The 15,567-nt window shown below is 55.8% G+C and overlaps 6 protein-coding genes across 6 annotated transcripts; 2 read left to right on the forward strand and 4 right to left on the reverse strand.

The window, feature by feature from the left end:
• Position 1: 1 nt before the first annotated feature.
• Positions 2–1,646, reverse strand: CDEST_06761 (Putative DNA repair protein XRCC4). The gene is made up of 3 exons (XM_062922920.1): positions 1,158–1,646; positions 827–1,008; positions 2–748 (listed from the first exon to the last, which is right to left on the reverse strand). Exons 1-3 carry the CDS (start codon positions 1,297–1,299, stop codon positions 8–10), a joined length of 1,065 nt encoding a protein of 354 aa, XP_062778971.1. The 5' UTR covers positions 1,300–1,646; the 3' UTR covers positions 2–7.
• A 1,686-nt stretch (positions 1,647–3,332) lies between these two features.
• Positions 3,333–7,071, forward strand: CDEST_06762 (Putative GTPase activating protein complex, subunit Bfa1/Byr4). The gene is made up of 2 exons (XM_062922921.1): positions 3,333–5,776; positions 5,829–7,071. Exons 1-2 carry the CDS (start codon positions 3,382–3,384, stop codon positions 6,395–6,397), a joined length of 2,964 nt encoding a protein of 987 aa, XP_062778972.1. The 5' UTR covers positions 3,333–3,381; the 3' UTR covers positions 6,398–7,071.
• A 1-nt stretch (position 7,072) lies between these two features.
• On the reverse strand, positions 7,073–9,904 carry CDEST_06763 (Putative SAM-dependent methyltransferase RsmB/NOP2-type, RNA (C5-cytosine) methyltransferase). Its single transcript, XM_062922922.1, has 2 exons — positions 8,212–9,904; positions 7,073–8,154 (listed from the first exon to the last, which is right to left on the reverse strand). Exons 1-2 carry the CDS (start codon positions 9,765–9,767, stop codon positions 7,389–7,391), a joined length of 2,322 nt encoding a protein of 773 aa, XP_062778973.1. The 5' UTR covers positions 9,768–9,904; the 3' UTR covers positions 7,073–7,388.
• A 44-nt stretch (positions 9,905–9,948) lies between these two features.
• Positions 9,949–11,002, forward strand: CDEST_06764 (Putative ubiquitin-like protein 4A). The gene is made up of 2 exons (XM_062922923.1): positions 9,949–10,403; positions 10,456–11,002. Exons 1-2 carry the CDS (start codon positions 10,293–10,295, stop codon positions 10,963–10,965), a joined length of 621 nt encoding a protein of 206 aa, XP_062778974.1. The 5' UTR covers positions 9,949–10,292; the 3' UTR covers positions 10,966–11,002.
• A 331-nt stretch (positions 11,003–11,333) lies between these two features.
• CDEST_06765 (Putative actin-depolymerizing factor domain, ADF/Cofilin, ADF-H/Gelsolin-like domain superfamily) lies at positions 11,334–12,200 on the reverse strand (the record flags this gene model as incomplete). Its single annotated transcript, XM_062922924.1, has 6 exons — positions 11,334–11,474; positions 11,531–11,579; positions 11,633–11,706; positions 11,769–11,952; positions 12,122–12,132; positions 12,198–12,200. 6 exons carry the CDS (start codon positions 12,198–12,200, stop codon positions 11,334–11,336), a joined length of 462 nt encoding a protein of 153 aa, XP_062778975.1.
• A 714-nt stretch (positions 12,201–12,914) lies between these two features.
• Positions 12,915–15,180, reverse strand: CDEST_06766 (Putative chaperonin Cpn60/GroEL/TCP-1 family, groEL-like apical domain superfamily). The gene is made up of 3 exons (XM_062922925.1): positions 14,920–15,180; positions 14,713–14,854; positions 12,915–14,656 (listed from the first exon to the last, which is right to left on the reverse strand). The coding sequence occupies exons 1-3, from the start codon at positions 15,025–15,027 to the stop codon at positions 13,146–13,148; spliced, it is 1,761 nt and encodes a 586-aa protein (XP_062778976.1). The 5' UTR covers positions 15,028–15,180; the 3' UTR covers positions 12,915–13,145.
• Between the last annotated feature and the right edge of the window lie 387 nt (positions 15,181–15,567).

Raw genomic sequence — 15,567 nt, forward strand, 5'->3', positions numbered from 1 at the left:
GAGCATCTCAAAGCTCGTCATCAGACTCAGTCTCGCTGCCAGCGGGCGGAGGTGATAACTTCGGAGCTGGCTTCTTTCTAGCAAAAGGTAGCTCTCTCTTCACAGGAGGGGCCTCCTTCTTTGCGGCAGGTGCCTTTTCCTTAGACTGTGAAGCCCCATGACCATGAGACTTTGGCTGCTCGACAGACGTTGGCGCTGTCTGGTTATTTTCCTCATCGTCCTCACTTGCCGTCTCCTCCTCGTCCTCGGTCGTATCGTGCTCTTGGTCTGATCCTCCAGAAGCTGGTTCCATGGCAAGATCGACGTCCATCTTCTCGAAGCCTTCATCAGAAGAGCTATCGTCATTGCCGGGTGCGGGGGCAGCCTTCCTCTTGGCCGGCCTAGACTTGGCCGCCGCATGGCCTTTACCTGCGGCCTGGAGAGAGCTCTGTACCTGCGCTAGTTTGGCGGGGTCGACGGATGCAGACGCCAAAAGTTTCTGTTGCTGTCTGATCTTGACCTTCTTCTCGTTCAATAGGTCGCGGAATTTCTCTAGCAGTTCCGACTCGTCGGCCTCCTTGGCCGCCATTAGCTCGTCCAGCTGTGCTTTGAGCTCGCGCACGGATTCTTCAAGCTGGGTTGCTCTGGCAGCCGCAGAAGCTAGAGCCTCCTTGGCCTCATTGGCTGTCTGCGCCGATAGGCCACACCAGTCAAATAGCTCAATCAGCTCGCGTGGGCTGTGGTTTAACTCGATGGAACCGAGACGTTGCTAGAGGCCAGCCATCAGCCATCAGCCCGGCCACCCAGAAAGCAAGGCTGGGAAGAGGTTCGAGCGAGCGATACTTACCGTGAACTCCTTCCCCCTTTTCCGAATAGTCAAAGTGAGTATCGTTTCATTTTCGACATCGGCGAGCACCTCAATGTCGTTGGTTGGCTCCTGTCGCAGCACGGCGGTGAGGATAGAGACCCATTCGTTCTCTGTGCAGGGACTGTTCTTGACTCGGAGCGCCGCGACTTTATCTTGACGCACTGCAAGTCGATATCTTTTGTTAGTCCCCCTAGGGTTCCGTGACGGCGGTCCATGAGTTCGGCGCATGAGACAGCATCGGACGAGACCCACTCGCCCGGGCCGCAATGATCTTCGGCCATGAAAACGGGATGACGAGCATTCGACTCACAGGAAACAGCATACGGCTCCACGCCATCAGTTCCCACCAACTTCACATCCAATGCATTCGACCGAGTGGGCGTCACTTGGATGACGACAAAGTCGCCTTCACTGTCTGACCGGGGAAACCGTAGAACATTGGCGGGTGCCATGACTGACTAGAGGTACAGTAAATTGCCCCTTGCGTGCCCCAAGATGTTTCGCCGGCCCAATGAACAGCGAGTGTAATTCGGAAATAAGGCCGAGAGCCTTCGTGGTCAACGTGTCGCTGGATTCGTTGGAATCCGGATAACTGACGACTTGGTTCGTGAGTGTGCTGTGGTTGGGTGGGATTTTGTGAGACAGTCTGCAAGGTGAGACGTGTTGACTGAGCATCAGTTCCGTAGTTGGCAGTTTGTTGACATTAAGTAAAGGGCGGACGAGAAGAAGCCATTCGCCTGACAAGAGGGTCCTGCCTGTCTAAGGGTCAGAGCTAGGCAGGCAGCTACCGCACTCAGGCAAGTGCTGTAGGCAGGCAGGTAGGGACCAGGCAGCAGAAGTGGCTCGAGCATCAGCCTCAGGCACCATTGGGATCAGACGTTCGGCTTGGGGAAGGAGGGAATCAAGCACGGAGAGCGGGAACGTACGGATACCTAGCCAGCCAGCCAGCGATTCCGAATTGTTGTTGTGAAGGCTGTCAATAAATAAACAGGACGCTACGGATACGGCTTTGTGCTTGTTTGGGCTATTGGTTTGAAGGGGTCACCCGCAAGGACAACTACCTGGTTTTAGGACTAACTGTTCGCCCTGGAGAAACAAATATTCAATAACCTCTTTTGTACAGAGTATATTTTCTTCTCTTCTTTTGATGCCCCTAGAGATGTACAGGGTATCTGACAAACCCCTTTGGGCTATCCTCTCCCTGAGGTGCCGAGCTGCTACTGTCAGTCATTCGGAAGATGAGGAACGAGACAGTGAGTGTGTGGAGGGCAATGGTCGAGAATCGTGCAGGTGCAACTGTCCCCGCATTAGAGGCCTCGTCATCCAATCAAACAGCCGTCTGACCTCCCCGCTAAATCACGTGGCTCACCCTGGGAAAATTCATTATTCACTAAGGCAGGCGGAAGGAGCCCTGGAGGGGGGGACCCCGGTCTGCATCCCACCTGTTCTTTTCCCTTCTTCTGTTCGCCCACAATGCCGTGCCCAGTTGGTCCAACCTAGCCGGGCTGGCTACCTTACCTACCTAGGTATCCTAAGGAGTAACAATACAACATCCCTCTCCCCTCTGCGTATTCGACGGATGTTCAACTTAAGTAGGCAGGGGAAAGGGAAAAGGGGAGTGGGAAACCCCTTACACTAATGCCGATGGTCGTTTAAATGAGTCACTTACACGAGGAGCCCGGGAAACAAGAATTTGCGTGCTCAAAATAGGTAGCTGTACAGTCATTACCTACGTGTACGAAGTACGGGGTACGGATACGTAGCTCAGTGGGCTGCCCACACCTGCGCGCAACACCAACCACCCACCTGTCCACCACATCACCCACTAAGGTACGTTCTGCTGTGCTGCTCCTCCTGCAGCACCACGCACCACCCACTGTTGCTGGACCCAGCCCACCATCCCTCCAGCCTACCACCTCGCTTTGTTTGCCAGGCCGATCCATCGACCCCAGCTTCCCAGCCATTTTTGCTTCACCTTCATCCAACAAGACTGCAAATCCTCGCAAATCCAATCCCAATCCTCCCACCCCCGACCTCACACAAGTGCCTTGCTCCCTCTCTCTACTCCATTTCCACAAACGTCACCCTCGAGATACCGGACCCTGTTGCGCATCACCCCTTACGACGAACCTCTTGGACGACCTCCACTTGCTCTGCACCTGTTTGCATCACTTGCAATTCATCCTACCAGTAGCCGACACTACGCACATTCCCGGAAACGACGATACCAAAGCCGACTCAAAACAAATCCGCCGCCATTTCTACGCCCTAGCACACACCACCAAACCTTTTCTCTCTCTCTTTTCGCGCCTCTTCGCGACTCACGCCGAGTCATCAGGAAACCCATTGCTTGCGACGACTGTTTTCATCGAAAAGGACATGACGGGCCAGAGCTGCTGTTGTTGTTGACGATATGATCTTGCAACATTGACAAGCAGAACAGCGCTGTCGGGAAGTCTTCTGGGATACGACCACGACCTCCTTGGACCCAATTCAATTCTGCGCTATCCGTAACAAAGAAACCAACCGCAAACATGGAGACTTTACGCCTCAAGCCTCGCCAGCCAGTGGCCGAACCCGATATTGAGGACTGGGACGATGACGACTTCCAGATCGACAACGACGATCTCACGTTTCGCACAACATCCACCACCGCGAACCTTCCTCCTTCGCGACGCGACTCCGCGTCGTCGCATGTTTCTCTCCGCTCCGATCTTGAATCCATCCTGGACGAGGAGACACATGTGCACGTCCCAGGCGACGACGAGAAGTCAACCCTGGACGCTATCGCCGCTGCCACACAGGCCGGCATTCCGATACCCAAGAATGTACCATCCTCCGCTCTCATGGGCGGCACTATCAAACGACTAGGTGGAAGGAAGATAAAGAAGATTATGCAGGACGACTGGGAGGATGATCTGGTGCTGCCAGAATCGAGCCAGGGCCTCCGCATCAAGCCCCAGGACGGTTCCAAGTTCCCTGATATGCTCCGGCAGGTCAGTGGTGGCTCCAACCATACCAGTCCGACGAAGCCCATGAAGACACCTCCAGCAGTGTCATTGCTAGACCGAAGAGAATCGACTGAGTCAACGACAAGTACGCTGTCAGGGACTCTGAATTTGGAAAAGTTCCGCGATAACGATGACGATGACGACTTCTTCGGCGATGGTTCCGAAACCATCAAAGTCTCTAAGATTCGGTCACTGAAGCACATTTCACTCATCACCCCTCCAACGCCTCAGAAGAACGACAAGACGCTGGACGACGATTTTGAGAATGATTTCGAGTTGCCCTCGGACGGCAAACTGAAGCTCTCGACCAGAAAAGACATTCCAAAAACGCCTTTGTCGCATGCGGAAGACCTGGATTGGGGCGAGGGCAGCCTCGGAACGCGATTCGGAGGCACTCGCAGGGACGGGTTTTCTAACAGAAGCTCTTCAGTCTCGGCCATGAGCCCCAGTGTGTCAAGCTCGTTCACCGTTGAGAGCGAGGATGAGACGTTCGATGGTCTTGTACTCCCGAGCGGCCCGGTCAATTTCGAGGAGAGACTAAGCCGGAGAAAGCTGAGCCGCTCCCCTGTACGTGCTGCAGAGGAAGAGCCGCCAAACCTCAAGACTCCTCAACCGAGGAATGAGCCAGAGCCCGAGGACATGTTCGACGGTCTTGATGTCGGCGACGGCGATGTCTTCAGTTCCGGTAAACTCACTCTCCACCGCAACATTCGCGTCAATGCGAACCGGCCGCCCAGCCCAGTACGGCCCAAAACGGCGATTTCCTTGACGTTCTCCAGTAAGACTACACCGTCACGATTGCCACGGCCCAGTCATGAGCGCCATGAGCGCACCCTTTCTGCGCTGGAGCCTGTGTCTGAGAGTGGTGGCCCTATTTTCGCTCGCTCGCGGAGATCCCAGTCTCGCATGGGCCACGCATCGCAGTCGTCTGTTACGAGCATTCACAGCATGCCGACGCCCACGACGCCTTCTCCGGTATCTCTACTTCCCTCGACGCCGCGAAGGAGAGAGCTTGGCCCTCGAACTTCAACCACGTCGCTGCGAAATGAGCCCACCACCACCAGCTCGCAATTGTTGAGATTTAAGCGATCTCTGCCTGCCATGAAGGCATCTCATTCACCTGCCAAACCCATCTCATCCCGCTTCGAACGACCGCCTTCCAGAACAGACCTGAACCGCCCGTCGTCGGTGATGCGGCCGAAAACACCAACCGAGAGAAGTCGACCCGCTGTGGAAAGCCATGCTGCCCAGCAACGACGCCCCTTCCTCCCTGCTGGGGCCTCACAATCCCAGTCGCAACACGTGACCGCGAAAACTTCTCGCACCTTTCGACGCCATGATTCCGAGAACTCCCTCGACTTGCGGCCGACGTCTAGGGCTTTTTCGAGGTCGACGATGCGTTCGCCGAGCCCGAAGAGGCTCAATCGCCATTCGGACCACATCACTCACGACGGCCTCTCCTTCCGCACGCTCACCAAGCCACACCGAACCCGAAATTTCGGCGACGGGCACGAATTGGATGCATTCGACGATCTGCCTACGTCGGCGCAGTCCGAGGCAAAATTCGTTCGGCAACCCATGAAAGCACCGTTGCGCAACAAGCTCTACCAAAACGTGCTTCCCGATCGGACCAACACGCCCTCCCCGGCACCTTACTCCCCTGCGAAGGCTGATTACACGCCCCATTTCGCCCGTGATACCCAGGCTAGCCGAATTGCCCGGGAGACCTCGCTTGCTCAACGAGCTCCATCAGGCCCACTGGCGCCTCTTACCTTGTCGCGCGTCTCCCAGCTGTCGTCCAGGAACAATTTCAACCCCGGACTGCCACAGGCTACCGTCCGATCGAAGAAGAAGAGGAACCCTCCTCAATTGAAGCCTCATCTTATATCGAACATGAACAAGGACAAGACTCCGCAACGTAAGTGCATCCCCTTACTCGCTTGCGCATCGCAATCCTAACATCGCTGCAGATCTTCAGGGCATGTTTTACAACCCCGATACCTTCTGTTGGGAAGGCAACGAAAATGTCTTGAACGCGTTCGACCCACCCGCGTCGTCCCCAGCGACAGCATCCGTGCCGCACCCGGTGCGCGACAAAGAAGCCTCGACACCTCGGCCAGCCTTAATCACGAACATAAGCCATACAAAGGGTGTCCAGGTTGTCAAAGGCATGGTTTTCGACCCGCAGAACATGTGCTGGCTCAAGATGGGTCCTCAGACAAACCCCAAGTCCGAGATTCCCGATCCTATGGATGACTTCAACGCTTTAGATGATGACGAGGATGTCTTCAAGGATATACCGGACCTTGACGACAACCCAGGCGACCCTAAGGAGCCGGGCCGCGTCAGCGAAGTCCAGGACGAATGGCTCGTCGGCGAAGAATTCGACGTCGGGCCGGAGTTCGTACGAAGGCAGCGCGAAGAAGAAGACAGGTGGCGAAGGAAATGCGAAAAGTGGCTCGACGTCGGAAACCGAGATCGCGACGCCTGGCGTTGGGCCATCCGCGACATCCTGCTTCTTCAGAGGGCTGCCCAGTAGCCCCCAAGTCACCAACAGCATTTTACTTCGGCTGGCATTTTATGCTTTTTATCCTTTTAACACAAAAACTTTAATACCCTGGTTCATTGGGCGAACCACAGGGCGAGTTATGACGGGGCGTTTTGGGAGCACGATTACGACGAACAACCCACCACATTCACGACGATTCCAGTGACGACTTTCTGGGTTCTTCTGTGTACAACATTCCGACACACACAAAAGTTGTGAATAGGATTCATGACATACGGCTTTATGACGAAAAGAGGTCCGGCTAGGGAAATGAGAACGCCGACCTTTATGATGAACAAGGAGATGACATGGGAAGAGGTACTCGACTCGATACCTACTCAGACCCAAGCTGGGTATGAGGGTCATGATGAAGTTTGGAGGAAACACATGCTTTTTGTATAATGCTTTTTTACTTTTTTATGTTGGCCTTTGAGCAAGGGGAGGTTTAGTGGACGATTCTTTTTTTCTCAGTCCATTGTGGTGGTCAAACAAGGGTTGTCAGCTGACGGCGTCTCTTATATTCTGATGAGAGATGTCGTCTGAAAAAGCTCTGCTTCAGACAATACTTTTTGGCTTCGGCACATTGGATTAGCAATAACCCAATCTTCTTACTTTTCAATTCTCTTCGATGACCAGCTGGCTCTGGTCTACCTTTTTTGACATAACGGACGTGAAAGGTATCCGGCATTTGGTTCGGAGACAATTATTTTTCAGCAACGGACATCGACGGCAACGATTTCTTAGGCGTCTGATACTTTTTTTATATTCCGAACCCCTACTTTTTGAGCCCTGACTCCCTAGTAATAGGTAATTATAATGCAACGACAACAAAACGGAGACCTCCCGACCTCGACGGGCCCCGGACACAATGCTTCTTTGTCTACTACACAAGATACACTTTTGAGAAATCACCATCACTCCTTCTTTTCTTTTACCCCCGAATAAGACACTCTTGAAAGACTCGTCCGTCTATTGCTTGTTTTTATTTCGCAGCCTTCTTGTCCTTCTTTTGCTTGGGGCTCTTGCTCTTGGGGCTCTTTTCCGGCGCGGCGGCCGTGGACGTCACCTTCTTCTGCGCGGGATTTCTTTCGGCCTTGCGCTCCTTGTCGGCGGCCGCGGCCTTTTCCTTGCTCTTGTCCTTCTTCTCGGGAGTCTTCTTCTCGGGAGTCTTCTCGGCGGCAGCGGCGGCGGCAGCGGCAGGCTTCTCCTTGCCTTTACTTTTCTTCTCGGGCGTCTTCTCGGCAGGCTTCTCGACCTCGGCCTCGGACTCGGACTTGTCAGACTTGCTGCTGCTGGTGCCGTCCTTCTTGGCGGCGGCCTCCCTCTTGGCCTTGGCGGAGAGGGCGTTGGGGTCGAGACCGCGTCTGCGCATGGCGTTACGCTTGGCCTTGTCGATGTACTCCTCGTCCTCGTCCTCGTCGAAGCCGCCAAAGGCGTCGTTGCCCTTGACCGCGTCGGTGTCCTCGTCGTCGGTGATGGGGGTCCTGTCGATGACCTCGCCGGCGTAGGTGGTGGCGGACCGGTCGGCCTTCTCGGCCTTTGCGGGGGTGGGGCCGAACTTCTGGAACTTGGCGACGAAGAAGCCGTCGACGTTGTAGGTGTGGGGGTAGTAACGGCGGGTGAGCTTGAGGGAGGGGTCGAACTTCTTGCCCATGAACGAGGTGAAGCCCTCGCGACCGAAGGGGAGGTTGGTCTCGACAAGCCTGACGTTCGGACGGCGGGAGAGGGCGTACTGGACGACGGCCTCGCTGGAGGGTTTGTTAGCGACTGGAAAACGTGATGCGTGAAAGGCTGATGAGACTTACTTCTCCTCGACGGTGACGGAACATGTAGAGTAGACGATGTAACCACCCGTCTTGCTGTGATGGTTGACCGAATCGATGGCGGCCAGGATCAGCTGCTTCTGCATGTGCGGCAGCAGCATGAAGTCCCTCTCCGTCTTGTTCGTCTTGACGCTGGCATCCTTGGCAATGACACCGGTACCCGAGCAGGGCGCGTCGAGAAGCACGCGGTCGAAACCGCCCATGGGCTTGGGGAACTCGCGAGCGTCGTAGTTGGAGACGACGACGTTGCGGGCGCCGAGACGGTGGATGTTACCGATGAGACCCTTGGCACGCTGCTTGCTGGGATCGTTGGCGACGATGACGCCCGTGTTCTTCATCATGGCGGCCATGTGCGTCGTCTTTCCACCGGGGGCGGCGGCCATATCCAGCACGCGCTCGTTCTCCTGGGGCTCAAGGGCCATGACGGGCAGGAACGAGGACGCGGCTTGGAGGATGTAGTAGCCGGCGAGGTACTCGGGTGTCGCACCAAGGGGCACGTTGCTCTCGAAGATCTGCAGACCGACCTTGGACCACTTGCCGACAGGCTCGAGGGTGACACCGCGCGAGATGAGGGCCTGGGCCAGGTCGCGACGATGGGTGCGGAGGGTGTTCGTCCTGATGACGACGGGGCGGGCCGACTCGTTGGCTTCGAAGAAGGCGAAGGCCTCGCGGGGGGAGAAGAGGTTGAAGAGCTTCTCGGCGAGGTACTCGGAGTAGCCGTAGTAGGCACAGATGTCCTTGATGAGCTGGTTGACGTACTCAACACGGGAGCGGCCCTCCTCGTGGAGGTTGGAGAAGTCGTCGAGCACTCTGATGTTTTCTGTGATTCTCGATCTCAAGAGTTGCAGGTCGGGCGCGAGCAGCGACTTGGACTTGGCGGCGAGCTCATCGTCCTCGTCGTCAAAGACGTGCGGCTTGTCGCCGTCGATGTTGGTCTGAATACCCATCTCCTCGAGCTCGGCCTGCGCCTCGGCGTCCTCCTCGGCGATCTTCTGGTCGAGCCTCCGCGCGAGACCCTCAATGTTGGCCTTTGTGAGCTTCTCCTCGCCGTCCGAATCGTCTTCGTCCTCTGAGAACATGTGCTTGCCGCCGCCGCCCCCTTGCTCCTGGTCCGAATCGAAGACGGACTCGTCGGATTCCAGGAAATCGTCGCCCAGACCCGCCGGTGCGTTCTCCAGGTCCGAGAACTCGTCAACTTCGTCGTCGTCTTCGCTCATGTCCGATCCGGCAGCCGCGAAGTCGGCAAGGTCGTTGTCGTCAGACATATCTTCGTCCTCGTCCTCGACGGGCTGAGCCTTCTTTCCTCTGCCGTTCGCCTTGGGCGCGGGCGCGGGCGCCCTGCTCTTCTTCGCATCCTGCTTCTTCGCGGAGGCGCCGTTGGGCTTCGGCGCGGCCTTCTTGTGTGTTCTCCTCCTCTTCACATCGACAGGCTGGACGGGGTCGGCTGGCAGACCGGCCTTGCGCTTCAACTTTGCGAAATGGGCCTCCGACAGGGGTTCGGGAGGACCCTGCTTCTTCATACGGTTTCCGACACCCATCTTGACGGATCAATTGCGTGTCGAAACTAAGGGTATAGAATATTCTAGGAGGAGGGAGGAGGGTATTGTAAAAGAAAACACAAAACGTTCGAGATGTACGGTACCAGCTTGGTAAGGTCAGCCGCCGCAACACTGCCAAAGAAAAAAAAAAGTTGACACTGGATTAGAGCGGTTCCCCCCACCGAAACTTTTTCCTATCGCGCACTGACCACGCTCGATAAGATTAAGAGAGACCGGCAGCCGATAAAGCCACGCCGCCCAGACCTGATCCAAGCCCCACATCCAGCTCGCTCTACGCCCCGCCATCCCTCCTCCAGTGCGTAACTCTACCGAGCAAGCAGCAAGACCAGACACCGGACGAAGCCATCCCCAGCGCCGTACCTCATCTTGTATTTAACCTTCGCCGCTGCTTCTCCTCACAGCCATATTACCCACACAAACCACAACACCCGAACTTAATCTAACGACTCGAGCAAGAGCCAAGCTTCCAACCCATCAACAGCGTGCCACCCGCAAACCACAAACATGGCTGAAGTCGTTTTCGCTAGGCAGTTCCTGGCGACCTTGGAGTCGCGCCCGGCTAAGCTGTCGGCCGACCATGTCGAGGATCCCAAGAACTTCCCTGCTCGCCCTCCCGTAAGTGGCTTCAACCGTACCCCCAGCTGATATCCTAGCTAACGTCATCGAGTACATCCTGCCCAAGATGCCCAAGCCCATGAGCAAGCCCACGAACCTTGCGCCGGGCCAGGAGCGCAGCATCAACGTCACCCTCAAGTCCCTGCGCAACCCTCCCTTGGACATCAAGCTGTCATCGCAGACGCTCAACACCTCGATCCTCGACATCAAGACGACAGTCGAGACCAAGTCGCGGATACCGGTGGACAAGATGAAGTTGCTGTACAACAAGAAGCCGGTGGCGGACAGCAAGGTGTTGAAGGACCTGCTTACGGATGACCAGTCTTCGCTGGAGTTCTCCGTTATGGTCATCGGAGGTGCTGCGGCCATCAAGGCCGAGCCCTCCCCTGTTGGAGGTGGCGGCTCTGGACAGCAGGAAGACATTGGAGAGGCTGCACTGGACACGCCGGAGTTTTGGGACGACCTGAAGGGCTTTTTGATGCAGAGGCTCAAGCACGAGCAAAAGGCGGAGGAGCTGTCGGCTCTCTGGCGCTCGACCTGGCAGGCGCAGAAGAAGTCATGACGTAGCAGCAGTCACGGAGGACGGGACTCAGGCATAAGTAATGGTCTAATGAAAAATTGAATTTGTCGTCGGGCAACAACTAGAATGCTCTGCATTCTAGCACGAGATGTTTTCCTATGGCACTGGGTTGGTATAACCAGGCGGGCAGTTCAAATCTGGAAATTTACTGGTCACGCCCCAAGAGAAGCTCGGAGTGGAAAAAGGTCTCGGTCCCGAAAATCGCCAAAGGGGGGGAGAAAGTTGCCCTCCATATTCATCGTAAACTCTCCATGATCGTCGTCAATCGTCCCGGAAGACTGCAGCCGCCAAAGTGTATGCTCCGTCTCGCCGCTTAAGGAAGGGTATGGTGTGTGGGGGGAACGAGACATTTAACCGGCCATGCCCTTGCTGACGGTCTTGAGGATGGAGTCGTACTCGATGTCATCGGGGTCGTTGGCCTGGAGCTCGGTCGCAATACCGGTGAGCGAGCGCTTGAGGGCCTCCTTGGAGGAAGCGTAGACCATCTTGGCCTGGGGGGAGGTTAGCAAGGAATGCGATTGACTTTTGGAACGCAGCGAGTACTGACCATAACACCGGCATCATCGGGGGACCAGGCGAGGAAGGTGATCTTGTTGCTGTCCAGGGGTTAGCTGCATGTTCCAATTCGGGCGAATGCGGGGCAACGTACCGCTCACCCTCGCCGGAGGCAAGGCTGTACTCGAAGTCGTAGACGGCGTAGCGGGGGCCCTTGCCGACAGCGCCCTGATGCATTGTTAGTCGTGTCCTCGAGGCTCTGCATTGCCATGGGAAGGAGAGCCACGTACGCTCTTGGACTTGGTCGTGGCGTTGATCAGCTTCTCGCGGAAGGTGTCCCAGTCCTTATCGGCCGAGGCCTCCTCGACGACGATCTCCTTGTTGTCATCTGAAAGCTTGTAGATGATGAACTTGTACTTCTTGGAGAGCTTAAGGTCGTTGTAGGCCGTTATGCACTCCTGAGACACGGTCGCTCTGGTGGGGAAAACCGGGTTAGCATTGCGCTGCGTTGCCTAGCCAGATGGAGCCAGCTTGTTCTGCTCCGCCGAGATCGTCATCAAACGAGCGGTAGGGAGGTTCGCCCATCAAATGGTTCGTCGACGCGGACAGTTGAGGCTTGACTGGAGGGAGGGGGAAAACCAACCCGGATTGAGACTGCGATTGAGATTAGCATGGTGTTTTGGTAGACAGCTGATCCTGGGAAGCTTTTATTTACTCACCATGATGCTGGTCTATGGCGGGGGTGTGGCTAGGAGAGAGTAGGCGGGAAAGTGGGCTGAGAGAGAGAGCAGATTAGCAACAGGAAAGCCCAAAAAGGGGAGAAGCAAAGGTAATAATACTATTCTGGCGATGCAAAGTAAGAGGGAGGGGAAATGGATACCTACAGCGAAGATGGAGTGGTTCGGCCGGGAGTTTGCTGCACTGGGGAGGGTGGTGGCAGAAAAGAGGTAACAGCTTGCGTCGGTTGGTGAGGTATCTTGGACAGGAACGGAGGAGTTGGGTCACAGTGGAGGGGGAAGCGGGCGAGAAAAACACCCGCATGGTGGGGTTGTTGTCCAGGTGAGATTGGGCGCACGTGACTCGACTCCGACTCTTGCAACTGCGTCAGCCACAGCAGGTTGACGAATCCCACCCCAGGCAGTCAACAAAACTGAGCCTGGGCTTGGAAGCATTGGATTTTGGGCAGCCTAATGCGATGATGAATTCATTTCCATAGTTAAAATAAGACAGAAGGTCATGCATGAGTGCTTTCAAGATGGGTGCCTGTTGTGTGGTACGTGACTGGTTTTAACGGCTGCCTACCTCACCTGTCAGCATGGAGCCAAGGAACTCTAGCTGGCAGTAGCGGCACACCAGACCAGCTCATTAGAGCTGTCAAAAGTAGCTGCCAACATCCAACAACACTACTCACACAGTTCATATACAGAAAATGTCTTTTTTAACTCTTTCACTTGTTTGCTTTCTTTCATCTTACATAACTTGCTGGTGCTATTGTACAATACAGAGCTCTCAAATCCCCTCGGGGAGACTGATGCGTAAAAGGGGGGAAAGAGGGGAGATTAGTACAAATGGCCGCAGTTATACATCCTTTTTTAGTAAACACCATTGCCCAATGCCCCTAGCCCAATCGACTTTTTTTAATACAAGAAGACACGTTGATCATGTTTTTACATCATACCACCCATGCCTCCCATACCGCCCATGCCGCCCATGCCACCCATGGGAGGAGCTCCCTTCTCCTCGGGAGCATCGACAATGGCGACCTCAGTGGTACCGAGCAGGGAAGCAACACCACTGGCGTCAACAAGGCCAGTGCGAACGACCTTGAAGGGGTCAAGGATACCGGCAGCGATCATGTCGACGTACTCGCCCTTGGAGGAGTCAAAGCCCTTGTTGAACTCGCCGGCGTACTCGTCGGTGAGCTTGCCAACAATGACGGAGCCCTCAAGACCGGCGTTCTCGACAATGCTGCGAGCGGGGCGGGTGATGGCGTTCTTGATGATGGTAACACCGAGCTGCTGGTCGAAGTTGGCGGTCTTGACGTCCTTCAGGGCCAGGGCAGAGGCCTTGATCAGAGCGGTACCACCACCGGGCAGGATACCCTCCTCAACGGCGGCGCGGGTAGCGTTCAGGGCATCGACGAAGCGGTCCTTCTTCTCGCCGACCTCGACCTCGGAAGAGCCACCAACCTTGATGACGGCAACACCGCCAGAGAGCTTGGCAAGACGCTCCTGGAGCTTCTCCTTCTCGTAGTCAGAGGTGGTGGGGTCGCTCATGACACCACGGATCTGCTCGCAGCGCTGGGTGATGGCGTCCTTGGAGCCCTCGCCGTTCAGGAAGATGGTGTCCTCCTTGGTGATGGTGATAGAGCCGGTGGAGCCGAGCATGTCGGGGGTGGCCTTCTCGAGCTTGATGTCAAGCTCGTCGGTGAAGACGGTAGCGTTGGTGAGGACAGCCAGGTCGCCGAGGATGGACTTGCGGTTGTCACCGAAGCCGGGGGCCTTGACGGCGGCAACCTGGAGCTGGCCGCGGAGCTTGTTGAGAATGCAGACGGCGAGAGCCTCGCCCTCAATGTCCTCGGCAATAATGACCAGAGGGCGTCTCATCTGGGTGGAAGCCTCAAGGGCGGGGATGATGTCCTGGACGGCGGAGATCTTCTTCTCGGAGAGGAGGATCAGGGGCTTCTCGAACTCAACCTTCTGAGACTTGGCGTCGGTGATGAAGTAGGGGGAGACGAAGCCACGGTCGAAGCGCATACCCTCGGTAACCTCAAGCTCGTCAACCAGGGTCTTGCCCTCCTTGACGGTGATAACACCCTCCTTGCCGACCTTCTCCATGGCGTTGGCGATCAAGCGACCGACCTCCTGGTCACCGTTGGCGGAAATGGTGGCGACCTGGGCAACCTCCTCGCTGGTGGTGATATCTCTCTTGTTCTTCTGGAGGAACTCGACAACGGCATCGACGGCAGCCTGGATACCACGGCGCAAGTCCATGGGGTTGCAGCCAGCGGCGACATTCTTGACGGTCTCGGAGAAGATGGCACGGGCCAGAACGGTGGCGGTCGTGGTACCGTCACCGGCGGTCTCGTTGGTCTTGGAGGCGACATCCTGGAGCAGCTTGGCTCCGAGGTTCTCGAACTTGTCCTTCAGGGTGATTGCCTTCGCGACAGTAACACCATCTGCATCCATTTAGCTATTGAATCGATTCGGTGGCTTCCATTGAGCTATCCCATACCCTTTGTGATCTTGGGGGAGCCATAGCTGGACTCGATGAGGACGTTACGGCCCTTGGGACCGAGTGTTGTCGCAACAGCCTTGGCCAGAGTCTCGGCACCAACCAGCAGGGAGGCGCGAGCCTCAACACCGAACTTCAGCTCCTACACATTCCGTTAGTATATTGAAGTTGATGGCATTGCCAATGCTACATGACGTGTTGACAAACCTTGTGGGCAAAGCGAAGCTGCTGTCCCAGACCGGCACCGGCGCGGAACTTGCTGGGAGCAGCAGAGAGGACGGAAGCTCTCGCGCGGGAAGTGAGTGCGCGCTGCATCTTGAATCGTATTATGAGGGTATCTAGATAAGAAAATAGAAATACAGAAACAAGGATTGAAGGTGTCGCAGGAGTTGAATCACACGTGTCGCTCCAGGGAGTTCGGGGAGATGAAGCAAAAAGTTGCGGTAGTGAGTGATGGAATTGGAGAAGCTTCCTGTCGCCGGCTCCAAAAATTTATCTCGGACCTTCGGCTAAACGAGGTCCCTTTCGAGAGCGCCAGGACCAAAGAGGACTAGCGTATTTTGGACGCATTTCTACCGTCTTCCAATGGCATCTGTCTCCATTCTCAGCATCCGCACATGGCATCTCCCGGCCCAGGGAACACTGCCGAAAGATCGACATGGGGTTGACCTCCTTGGGGGCGCATCGGCGTCGGCGTCTCCCCCTGAGCAAAGGTCACACCATACGCATTGAATTATGAGATGCCATTTGATGCTATGGTCATGGGATCGCCAGAACAGGTAGGTAGTAATGGTTCAGCCCACCCGTCACATTGCCTCACGTTTATTGTTATTATCGACTCTACGTGAAACAACA

This window comes from Colletotrichum destructivum, chromosome 4, assembly GCF_034447905.1.
Source record: "Colletotrichum destructivum chromosome 4, complete sequence".
Lineage (NCBI taxonomy): Eukaryota > Fungi > Ascomycota > Sordariomycetes > Glomerellales > Glomerellaceae > Colletotrichum > Colletotrichum destructivum.

Bases quoted from the DNA above. Each gene is read 5' to 3' on its own strand.
- CDEST_06762 (XM_062922921.1), top strand. From the start codon at position 3,382: ATGGAGACTTTACGCCTCAAGCCTCGCCAGCCAGTGGCCGAACCCGAT. The intron at 5,777-5,828 runs GTAAGTGCATCC...ACATCGCTGCAG, and splicing joins CAAGGACAAGACTCCGCAAC to ATCTTCAGGGCATGTTTTAC.
- CDEST_06764 (XM_062922923.1), top strand. From the start codon at position 10,293: ATGGCTGAAGTCGTTTTCGCTAGGCAGTTCCTGGCGACCTTGGAGTCG. The intron at 10,404-10,455 runs GTAAGTGGCTTC...AACGTCATCGAG, and splicing joins ACTTCCCTGCTCGCCCTCCC to TACATCCTGCCCAAGATGCC.
- CDEST_06761 (XM_062922920.1), bottom strand. From the start codon at position 1,299: ATGGCACCCGCCAATGTTCTACGGTTTCCCCGGTCAGACAGTGAAGGC. The intron at 1,009-1,157 runs GTGAGTCGAATG...ATCGACTTGCAG, and splicing joins GGAGCCGTATGCTGTTTCCT to TGCGTCAAGATAAAGTCGCG. The intron at 749-826 runs GTAAGTATCGCT...GCTGGCCTCTAG, and splicing joins AAAGGGGGAAGGAGTTCACG to CAACGTCTCGGTTCCATCGA.
- CDEST_06766 (XM_062922925.1), bottom strand. From the start codon at position 15,027: ATGCAGCGCGCACTCACTTCCCGCGCGAGAGCTTCCGTCCTCTCTGCT. The intron at 14,855-14,919 runs GTTTGTCAACAC...CGGAATGTGTAG, and splicing joins AGCTTCGCTTTGCCCACAAG to GAGCTGAAGTTCGGTGTTGA. The intron at 14,657-14,712 runs GTATGGGATAGC...AAATGGATGCAG, and splicing joins CTCCCCCAAGATCACAAAGG to ATGGTGTTACTGTCGCGAAG.
- CDEST_06763 (XM_062922922.1), bottom strand. From the start codon at position 9,767: ATGGGTGTCGGAAACCGTATGAAGAAGCAGGGTCCTCCCGAACCCCTG. The intron at 8,155-8,211 runs GTAAGTCTCATC...CAAACCCTCCAG, and splicing joins TCCGTCACCGTCGAGGAGAA to CGAGGCCGTCGTCCAGTACG.